At 44.5% G+C, this 15,769-nt stretch overlaps 1 protein-coding gene across 1 annotated transcript in view; it reads right to left on the bottom strand.

Annotated features, from left to right (window-relative positions):
* Positions 1-15,424, bottom strand: part of brms1 (BRMS1 transcriptional repressor and anoikis regulator) — an 18,095-nt gene extending 2,671 nt beyond the window's left edge. Inside the window, exons 1-6 of the mRNA XM_036987243.2 lie at positions 15,286-15,424; positions 13,881-14,093; positions 13,201-13,291; positions 10,619-10,746; positions 9,404-9,580; positions 7,215-7,304 (exon numbers count right to left, since the gene is read on the bottom strand). Coding sequence (XP_036843138.1) covers positions 7,215-7,304; positions 9,404-9,580; positions 10,619-10,746; positions 13,201-13,291; positions 13,881-14,091 — 697 coding nt within the window. The 5' untranslated portion in view covers positions 14,092-14,093; positions 15,286-15,424. The remainder of the gene's footprint in view (positions 1-7,214; positions 7,305-9,403; positions 9,581-10,618; positions 10,747-13,200; positions 13,292-13,880; positions 14,094-15,285) is intronic.
* Positions 15,425-15,769: the final 345 nt, after the last annotated feature.

Raw genomic sequence — 15,769 nt, 5'->3', positions numbered from 1 at the left:
TGATGCTGCCACCACACTACAAAGAGTTTCACTCTGTGTTTTGTTGTACTGGATTCAACTCAAGCCTGTAGTTTTTAATTTAGGCCTGACAAACTCCCCAGACCATGCCGGTGACAAGCATACCCATAACATGATGCTGCCACCACACTACAAAGAGTTTCACTCTGTGTTTTGTTGTACTGGATTCAACTCAAGCCTGTAGTTTTTAATTTAGGCCTGACAAACTCCCCAGACCCTGCTGGTGACAAGAATATGCATAAAAAAAAACTGAGCCCACACCCAGAATAACAGCTTGTGTGGAGGTGCTGACTAACGGACAATAAACTATAAACTAGCAAAATAAAAGAAAGTCCAACACCCCATGTATAAACTCCCAGTAATTTATTGGGTATTTACCAACGTTTCAGCATCACTGTGTCTTCTTCAGGGTGATGTCATGAATACTTGAACCAGGTTATGTAGACAAACAGTGCAATTAGTGTAACCAATGACAACGAGGGGTGTGTCATAATGATTATGTTAATTAAAATGAATTAGTGAAACTGTTTAAAAAAATATATTATATATACGATATTGTTATCATATAGAAACACGATGGAATATTGTACATCATATTAGCACCAACATACATTATTGTTTAATTCAAGTTCGCATAATTTTGCATATTTTATTTTTGTTACATGTAATATTGGTTCAACCTTAATCTATAACGAGCGTCGTCAACAGAGGGAACATATTAGGTGTACGCTAATAAGCTGTAGAAATATTTTTTTACATTTATAAGACTTGTTCATAGAGGAAAAATGTGTTCATTGTGATCAAAGTGAATATTCAGACCACTAGAGGTCAGTGTTTTTAGACAGGATATCCTGTCTCCCCCTGTAGTAGGAGGATCTCCATGTAACCTCTCCTTGGTAGAGCAACATGCTCAACGCCTGTGTATTTGTAGGGAGGAGATTGGATGGTTAGTTTCAACAATGTGAGCTGCTATTGGATAGTCAAGTGTTCTTGCACCTGATTGGGCTGCTGTGTTCAGCTATATGTTGTTTTAGTTGTCTTTTAGTTTGTCCTACGTTGGCTTTCCCACATGAACAGGTGAGACAGATTACTCCCGAGGTCTTGCATGAGATAATACCCCTAACAGGGATGTTTCAACCTGTATGTGGGTGTCTGAAGAAGGATGTTTTTTTACAGTGCTATTGCACTGTGCACATGAGCCACATTTGTAGTTCCCATTTGGATTGGGTGTCAAGAATGTCTGAGTGGGCTCAGGTCAGATCTCACCAAGATATCTCCAAGAGTATCTGAGTGGGTTCAGGGGGCAGGTCAGATCTCACCAAGATATCTCCAAGAGTGTCTGAGTGGGCTCAGGGGGCAGGTCAGATCTCACCAAGATATCTCCAAGAGTGTCTGAGTGGGCTCAGGGGGCAGGTCAGATCTCACCAAGATATCTCCAAGGGTGCCTGAGTGGGCTCAGGGGGCAGGTCAGATCTCACCAAGATATCTCCAAGAGTGTCTGAGTGGGCTCAGGGGGCAGGTCAGATCTCACCAAGATATCTCCAAGAGTGTCTGAGTGGGCTCAGGGGGCAGGTCAGATCTCACCAAGATATCTCCAAGGGTGCCTGAGTGGGCTCAGGGGGCAGGTCAGATCTCACCAAGATATCTCCAAGAGTGTCTGAGTGGGCTCAGGGGGCAGGTCAGATCTCACCAAGATATCTCCAAGAGTGTCTGAGTGGGCTCAGGGGGCAGGTCAGATCTCACCAAGATATCTCCAAGAGTGTCTGAGTGGGGTCAGGGGGCAGGTCAGATCTCACCAAGATATCTCTAAGGGTGTCTGAGTGGGCTCAGGGGGCAGGTCAGATCTCACCAAGATATCTCCAAGGGTGTCTGAGTGGGCTCAGGGGGCAGGTCAGATCTCACCAAGATATCTCCAAGAGTGTCTGAGTGGGCTCAGGGGGCAGGTCAGATCTCACCAAGATATCTCCAAGGGTGTCTGAGTGGGCTCAGGGGGCAGGTCAGATCTCACCAAGATATCTCCAAGAGTGTCTGAGTGGGCTCAGGGGGCAGGTCAGATCTCACCAAGATATCTCCAAGGGTGTCTGAGTGGGCTCAGGGGGCAGGTCAGATATCTCCAAGGGTGTCTGAGTTGGCTCAGGGGGCAGGTCAGATATCTCCAAGGGTGTCTGAGTGGGCTCAGGGGGCAGGTCAGATATCTCCAAGGGTGTCTGAGTGGGCTCAGGGGGCAGGTCAGATATCTCCAAGGGTGTCTGAGTTGGCTCAGGGGGCAGGTCAGATCTCACCAAGATATCTCTAAGAGTGTCTGAGTGGGCTCAGGGGGCAGGTCAGATATCTCCAAGGGTGTCTGAGTTGGCTCAGGGGGCAGGTCAGATCTCACCAAGATATCTCCAAGGGTGTCTGAGTTGGCTCAGGGGGCAGGTCAGATCTCACCAAGATATCTCTAAGAGTGTCTGAGTGGGCTCAGGGGGCAGGTCAGATATCTCCAAGGGTGTCTGAGTTGGCTCAGGGGGCAGGTCAGATCTCACCAAGATATCTCCAAGGGTGTCTGAGTGGGCTCAGGGGGCAGGTCAGATCTCACCAAGATATCTCCAAGAGTGACTGAGTGGGCTCAGAGGGCAGGTCAGATCTCACCAAGATATCTCCAAGAGTGTCTGAGTGGGCTCAGGGGGCAGGTCAGATCTCACCAAGATATCTCCAAGAGTGTCTGAGTGGGCTCAGGGGGCAGGTCAGATCTCACCAAGATATCTCCAAGGATGTCTGAGTGGGCTCAGGGGACAGGTCAGATCTCACCAAGATATCTCCAAGGGTGCCTGAGTGGGCTCAGGGGGCAGGTCAGATCTCACCAAGATATCTCCAAGAGTGTCTGAGTGAGCTCAGGGGGCAGGTCAGATCTCACCAAGATATCTCCAAGGGTGTCTGAGTGGGCTCAGGGGGCAAGTCAGATCTCACCAAGATATCTACAAGAGTGGCTGAGTGGGCTCAGGGGGCAGGTCAGATCTCACCAAGATATCTCCAAGAGTGTCTGAGTGGGCTCAGGGGGCAGGTCAGATCTCACCAAGATATCTCCAAGAGTGTCTGAGTGGGCTCAGGGGGCAGGTCAGATCTCACCAAGATATCTCCAAGAGTGTCTGAGTGGGCTCAGGGGGCAGGTCAGATCTCACCAGGATATCTCCAAGAGTGTCTGAGTGGGCTCAGGGGGCAGGTCAGATCTCACCAAGATATCTCCAAGAGTGTCTGAGTGGGCTCAGGGGACAGGTCAGATCTCACCAAGATATCTCCAAGAGTGTCTGAGTGGGCTCAGGGGGCAGGTCAGATCTCACCAAACTATCTCCAAGAGTGTCTGAGTGGGCTCAGAGAGCAGGTCAGATCTCACCAAGATATCTCCAAGGATGTCTGAGTGGGCTCAGGGGGCAGGTCAGATCTCACCAGGATATCTCCAAGGATGTCTGAGTGGGCTCAGGGGGCAGGTCAGATCTCACCAAGATATCTCCAAGAGTGCCTGAGTGGGCTCAGGGGGCAGGTCAGATCTCACCAAGATATCTCCAAGAGTGTCTGAGTGGGCTCAGGGGGCAGGTCAGATCTCACCAAGATATCTCCAAGAGTGCCTGAGTGGGCTCAGGGGGCAGGTCAGATCTCACCAAGATATCTCCAAGAGTGCCTGAGTGGGCTCAGGGGGCAGGTCAGATCTCACCAAGATATCTCCAAGAGTGTCTGAGTGGGCTCAGGGGGCTTGTCAGATATCTCCAATATTGCGACCACGCTTATAGACCACCAGTGGGGGTTCCTTGAAGAGGTAATTATTTTTGTCTGATTGCAGAATATACCCGTGCTTTTTCAGGACCCTGCATAACTGGCTGTATGGTCGACTATTCCTGAGGGGAAGAGGATGCATACTATCAGATTAGTTTAACCCTGCATAACTAGCTGTATGGTCGACCATTCCTGAGGGGAAGGGGATGCATACTATCTGCACGTAGCAGGGTATTGCAGTCTGTGGGCTTTGTGTATAAGTCTGTGTGTAATGCATCACTCTCTTTGATGATCTATAAGTCCAGATAGTTTATTTTTCTCTCGTCAGTCTGCATGGTGAATTGGAGGTATTCAGAGCTCTCGTTTAGTAGAGTTTGGAATTCATTTAGTTCCTGCTGACTTCCTTCCCAGAGCACAAAGACATCATCTATGTATCCCTTCCATAGAAGTATTTTAGAAATGTAAGCGGTGTGTCTCTGTTTTATAAAGGAACGCTTCTTCAAATTGTCCCACATACTGGTCTGCATAGTTGGGGGGGGGGGAAAGCCCATGTCTACACCCCGACTTTGAAGGGTAGAGTCTCTCTACTGTAGGAAGTCCTGCAGCGCCTACAAGCCTCCAGTGTGTAGGATGTTAGTGTAGAAGCTCTCCACATCAACAGTGGCCAGCAGGGTGCCCTCTGGTAACCTTCCTAAGCCCTCGATCAATGAGATCATGTGACTAGTGTCTTTGACATAAGATGGGAGATTCTCAACCATCGGTTTAATGTGGTAAATCCACAAATTTAGAAATGATACGTGATGCTGCCACCACTACCACACTACTTAAAAATACAAAGAGTTTCACTCTGCGTTTTGTTGTACTGGAATTGACTCAAGCCTGAAGTTTTTAAATTTAGGCCTAAACATGTATTTGCTGTGTTGTCTTGCAATATAACTTAACAGCCATGTTGTAAACAGAACGGATGGTCTGGAGTGGATTATTCAACACTCATTTTGTCATACAGGTCAGTAATGTGGAACGAATGCAATGTGGTTAAACCCTCTGTATTTTAAAGTATTGTGGCGGCAGCATCATGTTATGGGTATGCTTGTCACCGGCAGGGACTGGGGAGTTTGTCAGGATGGAAAATTAAAACGTGTGTGTAGACTTTCACGAGGCAATGTATACAATGCATTCGGAAAGTATTCAGACCCCTTGACTTTTTCCACATTTTTGTTAATTTACAACATTATTCTATAAATGGATTAAATAGTTGTTTCTTCTTCTCATCAATCTAGACACAATAGCCCATATCGACAAAGCAAAACCAGAGCAAAGCCAGGATTTTAGAAATGTTTACTAATTTATATAAAAAAATGGACATATCAGACCCTTTACTGTTGAAGCACCTTCGGTGTGTTCTGTTTCTGTGTGTGTTCTAGAACAGTGTGTTCTGTTTCTGTGTGTGTTCTAGAACAGTGTGTTCTGTTTCTGTGTGTGTTCTAGAACAGTGTGTTCTGTTTCTGTGTGTGTTCTAGAACATGTGTGTTCTGTTTCTGTGTGTGTTCTAGAACAGTGTGTTCTGTTTCTGTGTGTGTTCTAGAACAGTGTGTTCTGTTTCTGTGTGTGTTGTAAAACAGTGTGTTGTATTCTGTGTGTGTTCCTCAGGTGCGTATTGCCCTGCAGATGGAAGATGGTACCAGACTCCATTATACAGATAGAAATGGACAAGCATGCAATGCGGTTGGTGGACCTCTTGACTGCCCTTTTGGTAATCCTAACTGTCTATTTGGAGTAATCCCTGGAGGTGGTTATGCTTGCCATGGTTTTCGAAAAGATGGTCTACCTGTTTATGCTGTATTCCCAAAGTCAGAGGAATATTATATATATAAGACTATTGAGTCTTCTTGGGTATGATGTTACAAGCTTGTCACACCTGTATTTGGGGAGTTTCTCACATTCTTCTCTGCAGATCCTCTCAAGATCTGTCCGGTTGGATGGGGAGCGTTGCTGCGCAGCGATTTTCAGGTCTCTCCAGAGATGTTAGATCAGGTTCAAGTCCGGGCTCTGGCTGGGTTACTCAAGGACATTCAGAGACTTGTCCTGAAGCCACTCCTGCGTTGTCTTGGCTGTGTGCTTAGGGTCGTTGTCCTGTTGGAAGGTGAACCTTCGCCTCAGTCTGAGGTCCTGAGAGCTCTGGAGCAGGTTTTCATCAAGATCTCTCTGTACATCATCTTTCCCTCGATCCTGACTAGTCTCCCAGTCCCTGCCGCTGAAAAACCTCCCCACAGCATGATGCTTCCCTGTAGGGATGGTGCCAAGTTTCCTCCAGGTGTGTCACTTGGCATTCAGGCCAAAGAGTTTAATCTTGGTTTCATCACACCAGAGAATCTTATTTCTCATGGTCTGAGAGTCCTTTAGGTGCCTTTTGGCAAACTCCAAGGGTACTGTCATGTCATGTGTCTTTTTCTGAGGAGTGGCTTCCATCTGCCCACTCTACCATAAAGGCCTGGTTGGTGGAGTGCTGCAGAGATGGTTGTCTTTCGGGAAGGTTCTCCCATCTCCACAGAGGAACTCTGTCAGAGTGGCCATCGGGTTCTTGGTTCTTGGTCACCTTCCTGACCAAGGCCCTTTTCCCCCGATTGCTCATTTTGGCCGGGCGGCCAGCCCTAGGAAGACTCTGGTGGTTCCAAACTTCTCCCATTTAAGAATCATGGAGGCCACTGTGTTCTTGGGGACTTTCAATGCTGCAGACATGTTTCGGTACCCTTCCCCAGATCTGTACCTCGACACAATCCTGTCTCTGAGCTCTCCGGACAATTCCTTCGTCCTCATGGCTTGGTTTCTGCTCTGACATGCACTGTCTACTGTGGAACCTTATATAGACAGGTGTGTGCCTTTCCAAATCATGTCCAATCAATTGAATTTACCACAGGTGGACTCCAATCAAGTTGTAGAAACATCTCTAGGATGATCAATGGAAACAGGATGCACCTGAGATAAATTTCGAGTCTCATAGCAAAGGGTCTGAATATTTATGTAAATAAGGTCTGTTTTTTTTTTAAATAAATTTGCACACATTTCTAAAAACCTGTTTTCGCTTTGTCATCATGGGGTATTGTGATGTCATTATGGGTTATTGTGATGTCATCATGGGGTATTGTGATGTCATTGTGGGTTATTGTGATGTCATTGTGGGGTATTGTGATGTCATTGTGGGGTATTGTGATGTCATTGTGGGGTATTGTGATGTCATTATGGGGTATTGTGATGTCATTGTGGGGTATTGTGATGTCATTATGGGTTATTATGTGTAGAATGACGATAATTTTTGTATTTATTTAATCCATTTTAGGGTAAGGTTATAACCTTATGGTTATGAATACTTTCATGAAGGCACTGTATATCATACAAGGAAATGGATGAAAGGAAGAGGGAAGTAGGGAGAAAAATATAAATATTACCAGATACTAGGGCAGCCTTCTTCTTCCTCTCTGGCCGGGACAGACTCCTCCTTTTACACTTCTTCCCTTTCACCTCATCACTCCACCACTCTGAGAGAGAAAGAGATGGAGGGAAAGAGAGAGAGATGGAGAGAAAGAGATGGAGAGAGATGGAGAGAAAGAGATGGAGAGAAAGAGAGAGAGATGGAGAGAAAGATAAAGAGATGGAGAGAAAGATAAAGAGATGGAGAGAAAGAGAGAGAGATGGAGAGAAAGATAAAGAGATGGAGAGAAAGAGAGAGAGATGGAGAGAAAGAGAGAGAGATGGAGAGAAAGATAAAGAGATGGAGAGAAAGAGATGGAGAGAAAGAGATGGAGAGCGAGAGAGAGACAGAGATGTTAATTCCTGAAAGACAAACATGTAGGTGAACTTTTGAAGTGTTTTCAGATCTCAAATGTCTGAGCTGCCCTGGTTCAACTGTACTTGCAGTTATTGTGAAGTGGAAACGTCTAAGAGCAACAACGGCTCAGCCGCAAAGTGGTAGGCCACACAAGCTCACAGAATGTCCCCGTCGAGTGCTGAAGTGTGTAAAAATTGTCCGTCCTCGGTTGTAACACTCACTACCGAGTTCCAAACTGCCTCTGGAACCAATTTCAGCATAGGAACTGTTCGTCGGGAGCTTCATTGAATGGGTTTCCATGGCCGAGCAGCAGCACACAAGCCTAAGATCACCATGTGCAATGCCAAGCATCTGCTGGAATGTTGTAAAGCTTGCCGCCATTGGACTCTGGAGCAGTGGAAACACATTCTCTGGAGTGATGAATCACGCTTCACCATCTGGCAGTTCAACGGACAAATCTAGGTTTGGCGGATGCCAGGAGAAAGCTACCCGTCCGAATGCATTGTGCTAAGTGTTAAGTTTGGTGGACGGGAATAATGGTCTGGGGCGGTTAGACAATTCTGTGCTTCCAACTTTGTGGCAACAGTTTGGAGAAGGCCCTTTCCTGTTTCAGAATGCCCCCGTGCGTGCACAAAGCCAGGTCCATAGAGAAATGGTTTGTCAAGATCGGTGTGGAAGAACTTGACTGCCGTGCACAGAGCCCTGACCTCAACCTCATCGAACACCTTTGGGATGAATTGGAACGCCGACTCCGAGCAAGGTCTAATCGCCTAACATCAGCGCCGACCTCACTAATACTCAAGGCTCAACGGAAGCAAGTCCTCACAGCAATGTTCCAAAATCTAGTGGAAAGCCTTCCCAGGAGAGTGGAGGCTGTTGTAGCAGCAATGTTCCAACATCTAGTGGGAAGCCTTCCCAGGAGAGTGGAGGCTGTTATAGCAGCAATGTTCCAACATCTAGTGGAAAGCCTTCCCAGAAGAGTGGAGGCTGTTATAGCAGCAATGTTCCAACATCTAGTGGAAGGCCTTCCCAGAAGAGTTGAGGCTGTTATAGCAGCAATGTTCCAACATCTAGTGGAAAGCCTTCCCAGGAGAGTGGAGGCTGTTATAGCAGCAATGTCCCAACATCTAGTAGAAAGCCTTCCCAGAAGAGTGGAGGCTGTTATAGCAGCAATGTTCCAACATCTAGTGGAAAGTCTTCCCAGGAGAGTGGAGGCTGTTACAGCAGCAATGTTCCAACATCTAGTGGAAGGCCTTCCCAGAAGAGTGGAGGCTGTTATAGCAGCAATGTTCCAACATCTAGTGGAAAGTCTTCCCAGGAGAGTGGAGGCTGTTATAGCAGCAATGTCCCAACATCTAGTAGAAAGCCTTCCCAGAAGAGTGGAGGCTGTTATAGCAGCAATGTTCCAACATCTAGTGGAAAGTCTTCCCAGGAGAGTGGAGGCTGTTATAGCAGCAATGTTCCAACATCTAGTGGAAAGCCTTCCCAGAAGAGTGGAGGCTGTTATAGCAGCAATGTTCCAACATCTAGTGGAAAGCCTTCCCAGGAGAGTGGAGGCTGTTACAGCAGCAATGTTCCAACATCTAGTGGAAAGCCTTCCCAGAAGAGTGGAGGCTGTTATAGCAGCAATGTTCCAACATCTAGTGGAAAGCCTTCCCAGGAGAGTGGAGGCTGTTACAGCAGCAATGGTGCGGGGGACCAACTCCATATTAATGTTCATGATTTTGGAACGAGACGTTTGACAAGCAAATGTCCACATACTTTTGGTCATGTAGTGTAGTTCTGATGTGCTTGCATCTGTCTGTGTACCTGATGTGAGGTCTACACTCTGACTGTCCTCCTCCAGCCGTCTGATCTTGTCCAGCAGTTCTGTCTTCATAGCATCAAACAACAATGTCCTCTCGCTCTCCAGGTGTTGTCGAGCTCCCTGCAGCTCACACTCGTACCTGTGTTGGATCACCTGCAGACATAGTTCTCTGTACACACCTGGAGAGAGAGAAACAAGAAAATACACGCAAAGATCATTTAAAAATATGAATAAAATTACTTTGTGTTGACACGACAGAAAATGTATTAATTTCGCCTTCAGGTTTAATTTTAAGTAAAGAAATGAAGTTGTAATTTCATTATCAGCAACATGCGTGCAGAGCTGCATAAAATGTCATAATAGTAGTTGTTGTGTAGCAGTAGAGTAGTAGTAGTAGTAGTAGTAGTAGTAGTAGTAGTATTAATAGTAGACCTAGTAGTAGTAGTAATAGTAGTAGTAGTAGACCTAGTAGTAGTAGTAATAGTAGTACTAGTAGACGTAGTAGTAGTAGTAGTAGTAGTAATAGTAGTGGTAGTAATAGTAGTAGTAGTAATAGTAGTAGTGTAGTAGTAGTAGTAGTACTAGTAGACGTAGTAGTAGTAGTAGTAATAGTAGTACTAGTAGACGTAGTAGTAGTAGTAGTAGTAGTAGTAGTAATAGTAGTAGTAGTAATAGTAGTAGTGTAGTAGTAGTAGTAGTACTAGTAGACGTAGTAGTAGTAGTAGTAATAGTAGTACTAGTAGACGTAGTAGTAGTAGTAGTAGTAGTAGTAATAGTAGTAGTAGTAATAGTAGTAGTAGTAATAGTAGTAGTGTAGTAGTAGTAGTAGTACTAGTAGACGTAGTAGTAGTAGTAGTAATAGTAGTACTAGTAGACGTAGTAGTAGTAGTAGTAGTAGTAGTAATAGTAGTAGTAGTAATAGTAGTAGTAGTAATAGTAGTAGTAGTAGTAGTAATAGTAGTACTAGTAGACGTAGTAGTAGTAGTAGTAGTAATAGTAGTACTAGTAGACGTAGTAGTAGTAGTAGTAATAGTAGTAGTAGTAATAGTAGTAGTAGTAATAGTAGTAGTAATAGTAGTAGTGTAGTAGTAGTAGTAGTAGTAGTAGTGTAGTAGTAGTAGTTACCTGCCACCTGGGGGCGTAGCGTCATGTGTTATAGTAGTAGTAGTAGTAGTAGTAGTAGTAGTAGTAATAGTAGTATCAGTAGTAGTAGTTACCTGCCACCTGGGTACGTAGCGTCATATTGTGTTGTAGTGTTGCCAGTGGTTCTCTGTATTCTCCTGCTTTACCAGTCAACACCTCATCTAGCTTCACCTTAACCTGGTTCAACCGCTCACGAAACAACCTACACACACACACACACACACACACACACACACACACACACACACACACACGATTGGTCAGTCAATCGATCAGTCCATATTCGGTATAATATATTTAAGTAATAAGGCATGAGGGGGTGTGGTATATGGCCAATATACCACAGCTAAGGGCTGTTCTCATGAACGACGTAACGTGGAGGGCCTGGATACAGCCCAAACCCCCGAGGTGCCTTATTGCTATTATGAACTGGTTACCAACGTAATTAGAAGAGTCAAAATATATGTTTTGTCATACCCGTGGTATACGGTCTGATATAAACCACAGCTGTCAGCCAATCAGCATTCAGGGCTTGAACCACCCAGTTTATAAAAGTACCACTGCTTTCAGCCAACCAACACTCCGGGTATGACAAAACATATATTTTGACTCTCCAAACTACCTTGGTAACGCTGGGTTTGTGATTTTACGGCCAATATACCACGGCTAAGGGCTGTATCCAGGTACTCTGTGTTGCGTCGTGCATAAGAACAGCCCTTAGCTGTGGTATATTGGCCATATACCATACCCCCCTCGGGCAGTAAGGGCATTCTAGAGAGTGAATTATTTCCCTATAACACACTGTATGTTTGCCTGTTAGAATTCAACGGCTATAGTTCATTTGAAATAAATTTTGTTTGAGCTGTTTTTGAAAAGCAAAAAGTCAACTTGGTCAGCTAAACTAGCAAGTCTGCTTGCTTGATTAACACGGTAACTACTGTAGCCTATCTAGTAAACTTGCTTGATTACCACGGTAACTACTGTAGCCTATCTAGTAAACCTGCTTGATTACCACGGTAACTACTGTAGCTTATCTAGTAAACCTGCTTGATTACCACGGTAACTACTGTAGTTTATCTAGTAAACTTGCTTGATTACCACGGTAACTACTGTAGCCTATCTAGTAAACTTGCTTGATTACCACGGTAACTACTGTAGTTTATCTAGTAAACTTGCTTGATTACCACGGTAACTACTGTAGCTTATCTAGTAAACCTGCTTGATTACCACGGTAACTACTGTAGCCTATCTAGTAAACCTGCTTGATTACCACGGTAACTACTGTAGCTTATCTAGTAAACTTGCTTGATTACCACGGTAACTACTGTAGCCTATCTAGTAAACCTGCTTGATTACCACGGTAACTACTGTAGCTTATCTAGTAAACCTGCTTGATTACCACGGTAACTACTGTAGCTTATCTAGTAAACCTGCTTGATTACCACGGTAACTACTGTAGCCTATCTAGTAAACCTGCTTGATTACCACGGTAACTACTGTAGCCTATCTAGTAAACTTGCTTGATTACCACGGTAACTACTGTAGCTTATCTAGTAAACCTGCTTGATTACCACGGTAACTACTGTAGCTTATCTAGTAAACTTGCTTGATTACCACGGTAACTATTGTAGCCTATCTAGTAAACCTGCTTGATTACCACGGTAACTACTGTAGCTTATCTAGTAAACCTGCTTGATTACCACGGTAACTACTGTAGCTTATCTAGTAAACCTGCTTGATTACCACGGTAACTACTGTAGCCTATCTAGTAAACCTGCTTGATTACCACGGTAACTACTGTAGCCTATCTAGTAAACTTGCTTGATTACCACGGTAACTACTGTAGCTTATCTAGTAAACCTGCTTGATTACCACGGTAACTACTGTAGCTTATCTAGTAAACTTGCTTGATTACCACGGTAACTACTGTAGCTTATCTAGTAAACCTGCTTGATTACCACGGTAACTACTGTAGCTTATCTAGTAAACCTGCTTGATTACCACGGTAACTACTGTAGCTTATCTAGTAAACCTGCTTGATTACCACGGTAACTACTGTAGCCTATCTAGTAAACCTGCTTGATTACCACGGTAACTACTGTAGCTTATCTAGTAAACTTGCTTGATTACCACGGTAACTACTGTAGCTTATCTAGTAAACCTGCTTGATTACCACGGTAACTACTGTAGCCTATCTAGTAAACGTGCTTGATTACCACGGTAACTACTGTAGCCTATCTAGTAAACCTGCTTGATTACCATGGTAACTACTGTAGCTTATCTAGTAAACATGCTTGATTACCACGGTAACTACTGTAGCTTATCTAGTAAACTTGCTTGATTACCACGGTAACTACTGTAGCTTATCTAGTAAACCTGCTTGATTACCACGGTAACTACTGTAGCTTATCTAGTAAACCTGCTTGCCACTTCATTGGATGTTTAACACATTTCTAGCTGCAAATTAACACGTTTCTAGTAGCAAAATATGCAGAACACAGCTTCCATGTATTCGTTATTTTCCTTAAAACGCATAGCCACTTGTTGATTATCCCTCAAGAAAAGCCTTTTCCTAAGCCTTGGATCAACCAATCAATCAACCGATTAATCTGTGTCAATCAATCAACCGATTAATCAATCCATCAATGAGACTTACTTGTCTTTCAGTTCCAGGAACTGTTTCTCTAGGTCTGACATCTCATCTAGGCACTCTCCTCTCCTCCTCTCACAGTCCTCATCATCCATCTCTAGAGAAAGAGAGACAGAGGGAGGGGGAGAGAGGAAGGGGAGATGGAGGGGGAAGGGAGAATGAGAGAAGAGAGAGAGAGAGAGAGAGGGGAGAAAGAGAGAGAAAGAGTGTTGGAGCGAGAGAGTGGGAGATAGAGAGATAGTGAGTGAGAGAAAGAGCAGGAGAGTGAGTGGGAGAGAGAGAACATGGAGAGAGAGAACAGGGAGAGAGAGAACAGGGAGAGAAAGAGATAAAGAGAGAGCAGGAAGAGAGAGAGAGAGCAGGAAGAGAGAGAGAGAGCGAGAGAGAGAGCAGGAAGAGAGAGAGAGAGCAGGAAGAGAGAGAGAGAGCAGGAAGAGAGAGAGAGAGCAGGAAGAGAGAGAGAGAGCAGGAAGAGAGAGAGAGAGAGCAGGAAGAGAGAGAGAGAGCGAGAGAGAGAGCAGGAAGAGAGAGAGAGAGCAGGAAGAGAGAGAGAGAGAGAGAGCAGGGAAAGGGCGGAGAGAGAGAGAGAGACTTCTAGTTGCTCTTCATGATGTCAGTAAAGTGTCAAGAAGGAAAAAAAAACAAAAAGAGAAAACTGTCCTCTCATCATTCAACAGTTATCTTACCTGAACTCTCCTCTTCCTCCTCTTCCTCCTCCTCGCTATCGTCCGAGTCGCTCTCCCTCTCCTCCGTACTCTCCTCCATGGTTTCCTCCTCCCCCTCTCTTCTCTCTGTCTCCCTCTCTTCCTCCATCTCTCCATTGGCCTCTGGTAGTTCACTCTCTCCCTCCACCTCCATCTCCTCCTGTGGTTCTCTGAGGGAGGGCTGGGCCGGCATCACTGAGAGAAGGAGAGGGGGAGATGGGGGGAAAGAAAGAGGGAAACTAGGTTAGCACACACAGTTAACTAGCTAGCCATTTCAAACCGGTTACACATGATATAAAAATGACACTTTTAGCCAGGTTATAAGGCTATAAAGTGTTTGTTTACATTTACATTGTTTAAAAACAATGGAGAGAAAAACTATATATTTCGGGTTCTGATTATGGGGTATGACAGCTGAACAAAGCTCATTAGTCATTTTTCAGTTATACTCTTCAATAATCACTTGGTATTTCATTCATTGATTATATTAATTCATATATAAGTCCAAAAATGTATGTGGCAACTAACGATTCTAGTTTTAACTATTATAACATACTTATAACCTATATAGGCCTAACATAGTAACCTGTGTACAATATAGGCCTAATGTATGCATTTATACACAACTATTAATTACACCCTACCGTCAACAAAATCCTCATAACCATGAGTAGTCTTACCAGCATGATCCTCCATCTTCTAGGCTTTTTTTTTTTGGACAGAAATATAGCATTATAGAAATATAGCCTCCTTACAGTCATTTTACCGGTGTGTCAACAACAACAAAAGTAGGCTAGCGGCGGGCCGGTGGCGCAGTGGTCATCCGAGAGACTACACCGGATGGTCCTTCCAACTCGAGAGCTACCGTATGGCTTCCGTGATGTCGCCTGTCCTGAGATCATACTGTAGGAATTGTTCCCGAGGCGGCGGCCTTTCGCGACCAAAACGAATAGAAAAATATGACCGAATATTGCATTTGAAATCGTTTTATTGGGCTATCCAAACGGACAACCTGGATTGATCATCTATTTGCTTTTGAGACAGTAAATGTATGCGAGATCACTCTCCCCGTCTGCGACAGAGGTGGTAGCGGTTACATTGTAGCCATATCCGAGCGCGTAGTGTTATCATTTCGCATACGAAGTAAAGCAGCCTAAATGTTTCCCCGGAGACTTTCACAGCATCGCGGTGTGCGATGCAAAAATACGACATCGTATTGACGGAGGAATAGAGGGTTGTTTCGGACGCCGATGTGCTGTTCTAGCGCGGATTATGAAGAAGAGGTAGACAGAGACAGGCAGATGATCAACTAGGCTGTAGACCAAATAACAAACGGTAGTAAAATACAGAAAATGCAGCAAAAATAACTTAAAAATCGCCCACTTACCTTTTACGGTTTGTATCTTCTATACTCCAATACTATGAAGTACAGGTATATCATTACAATATTCAAACTAGGCTACTTCCTTTAGTTGCAGTTCAGTTCTACTGCTACTTTTTTGCCGGACTCTAAAATTCTAGTCTAGCCAATCAATGCAGAGCTCTAATACCTGCTTAGCCAATAGAAACCAACCTGTGAGATATTACTGTACTGCCCTAACCAATCAGAGGCCGAACTGAGATCTCGACAACCAATAGGTTCATTTAAAAAAAAAAATGTTTATTGAACCAGTGGAAATTCAACCTGTCGTCACAAATTTGTGTGTTTTCAAGGAATTCTGTTTATTTCTGCATATACACCAGTGGAGGCTGCTGAGGGGAGGATGACTCATAATAATGTCTGGAATTGAGTAAATGGAATGGTCAAAACCCTGGCGAGGACGACGAGCACGCAGATAAGCTTCCCTGCGACGGATTCTGACAGTTTGTGC

Source organism: Oncorhynchus mykiss, chromosome 9 (genome assembly GCF_057628025.1).
Source record: "Oncorhynchus mykiss isolate SJ-2025 chromosome 9, ASM5762802v1, whole genome shotgun sequence".
Taxonomy (NCBI): domain Eukaryota; kingdom Metazoa; phylum Chordata; class Actinopteri; order Salmoniformes; family Salmonidae; genus Oncorhynchus; species Oncorhynchus mykiss.
The sequence above is the reverse complement of the archived record's forward strand: the minus strand, read 5'-3'. Positions and strand labels throughout refer to the sequence as shown.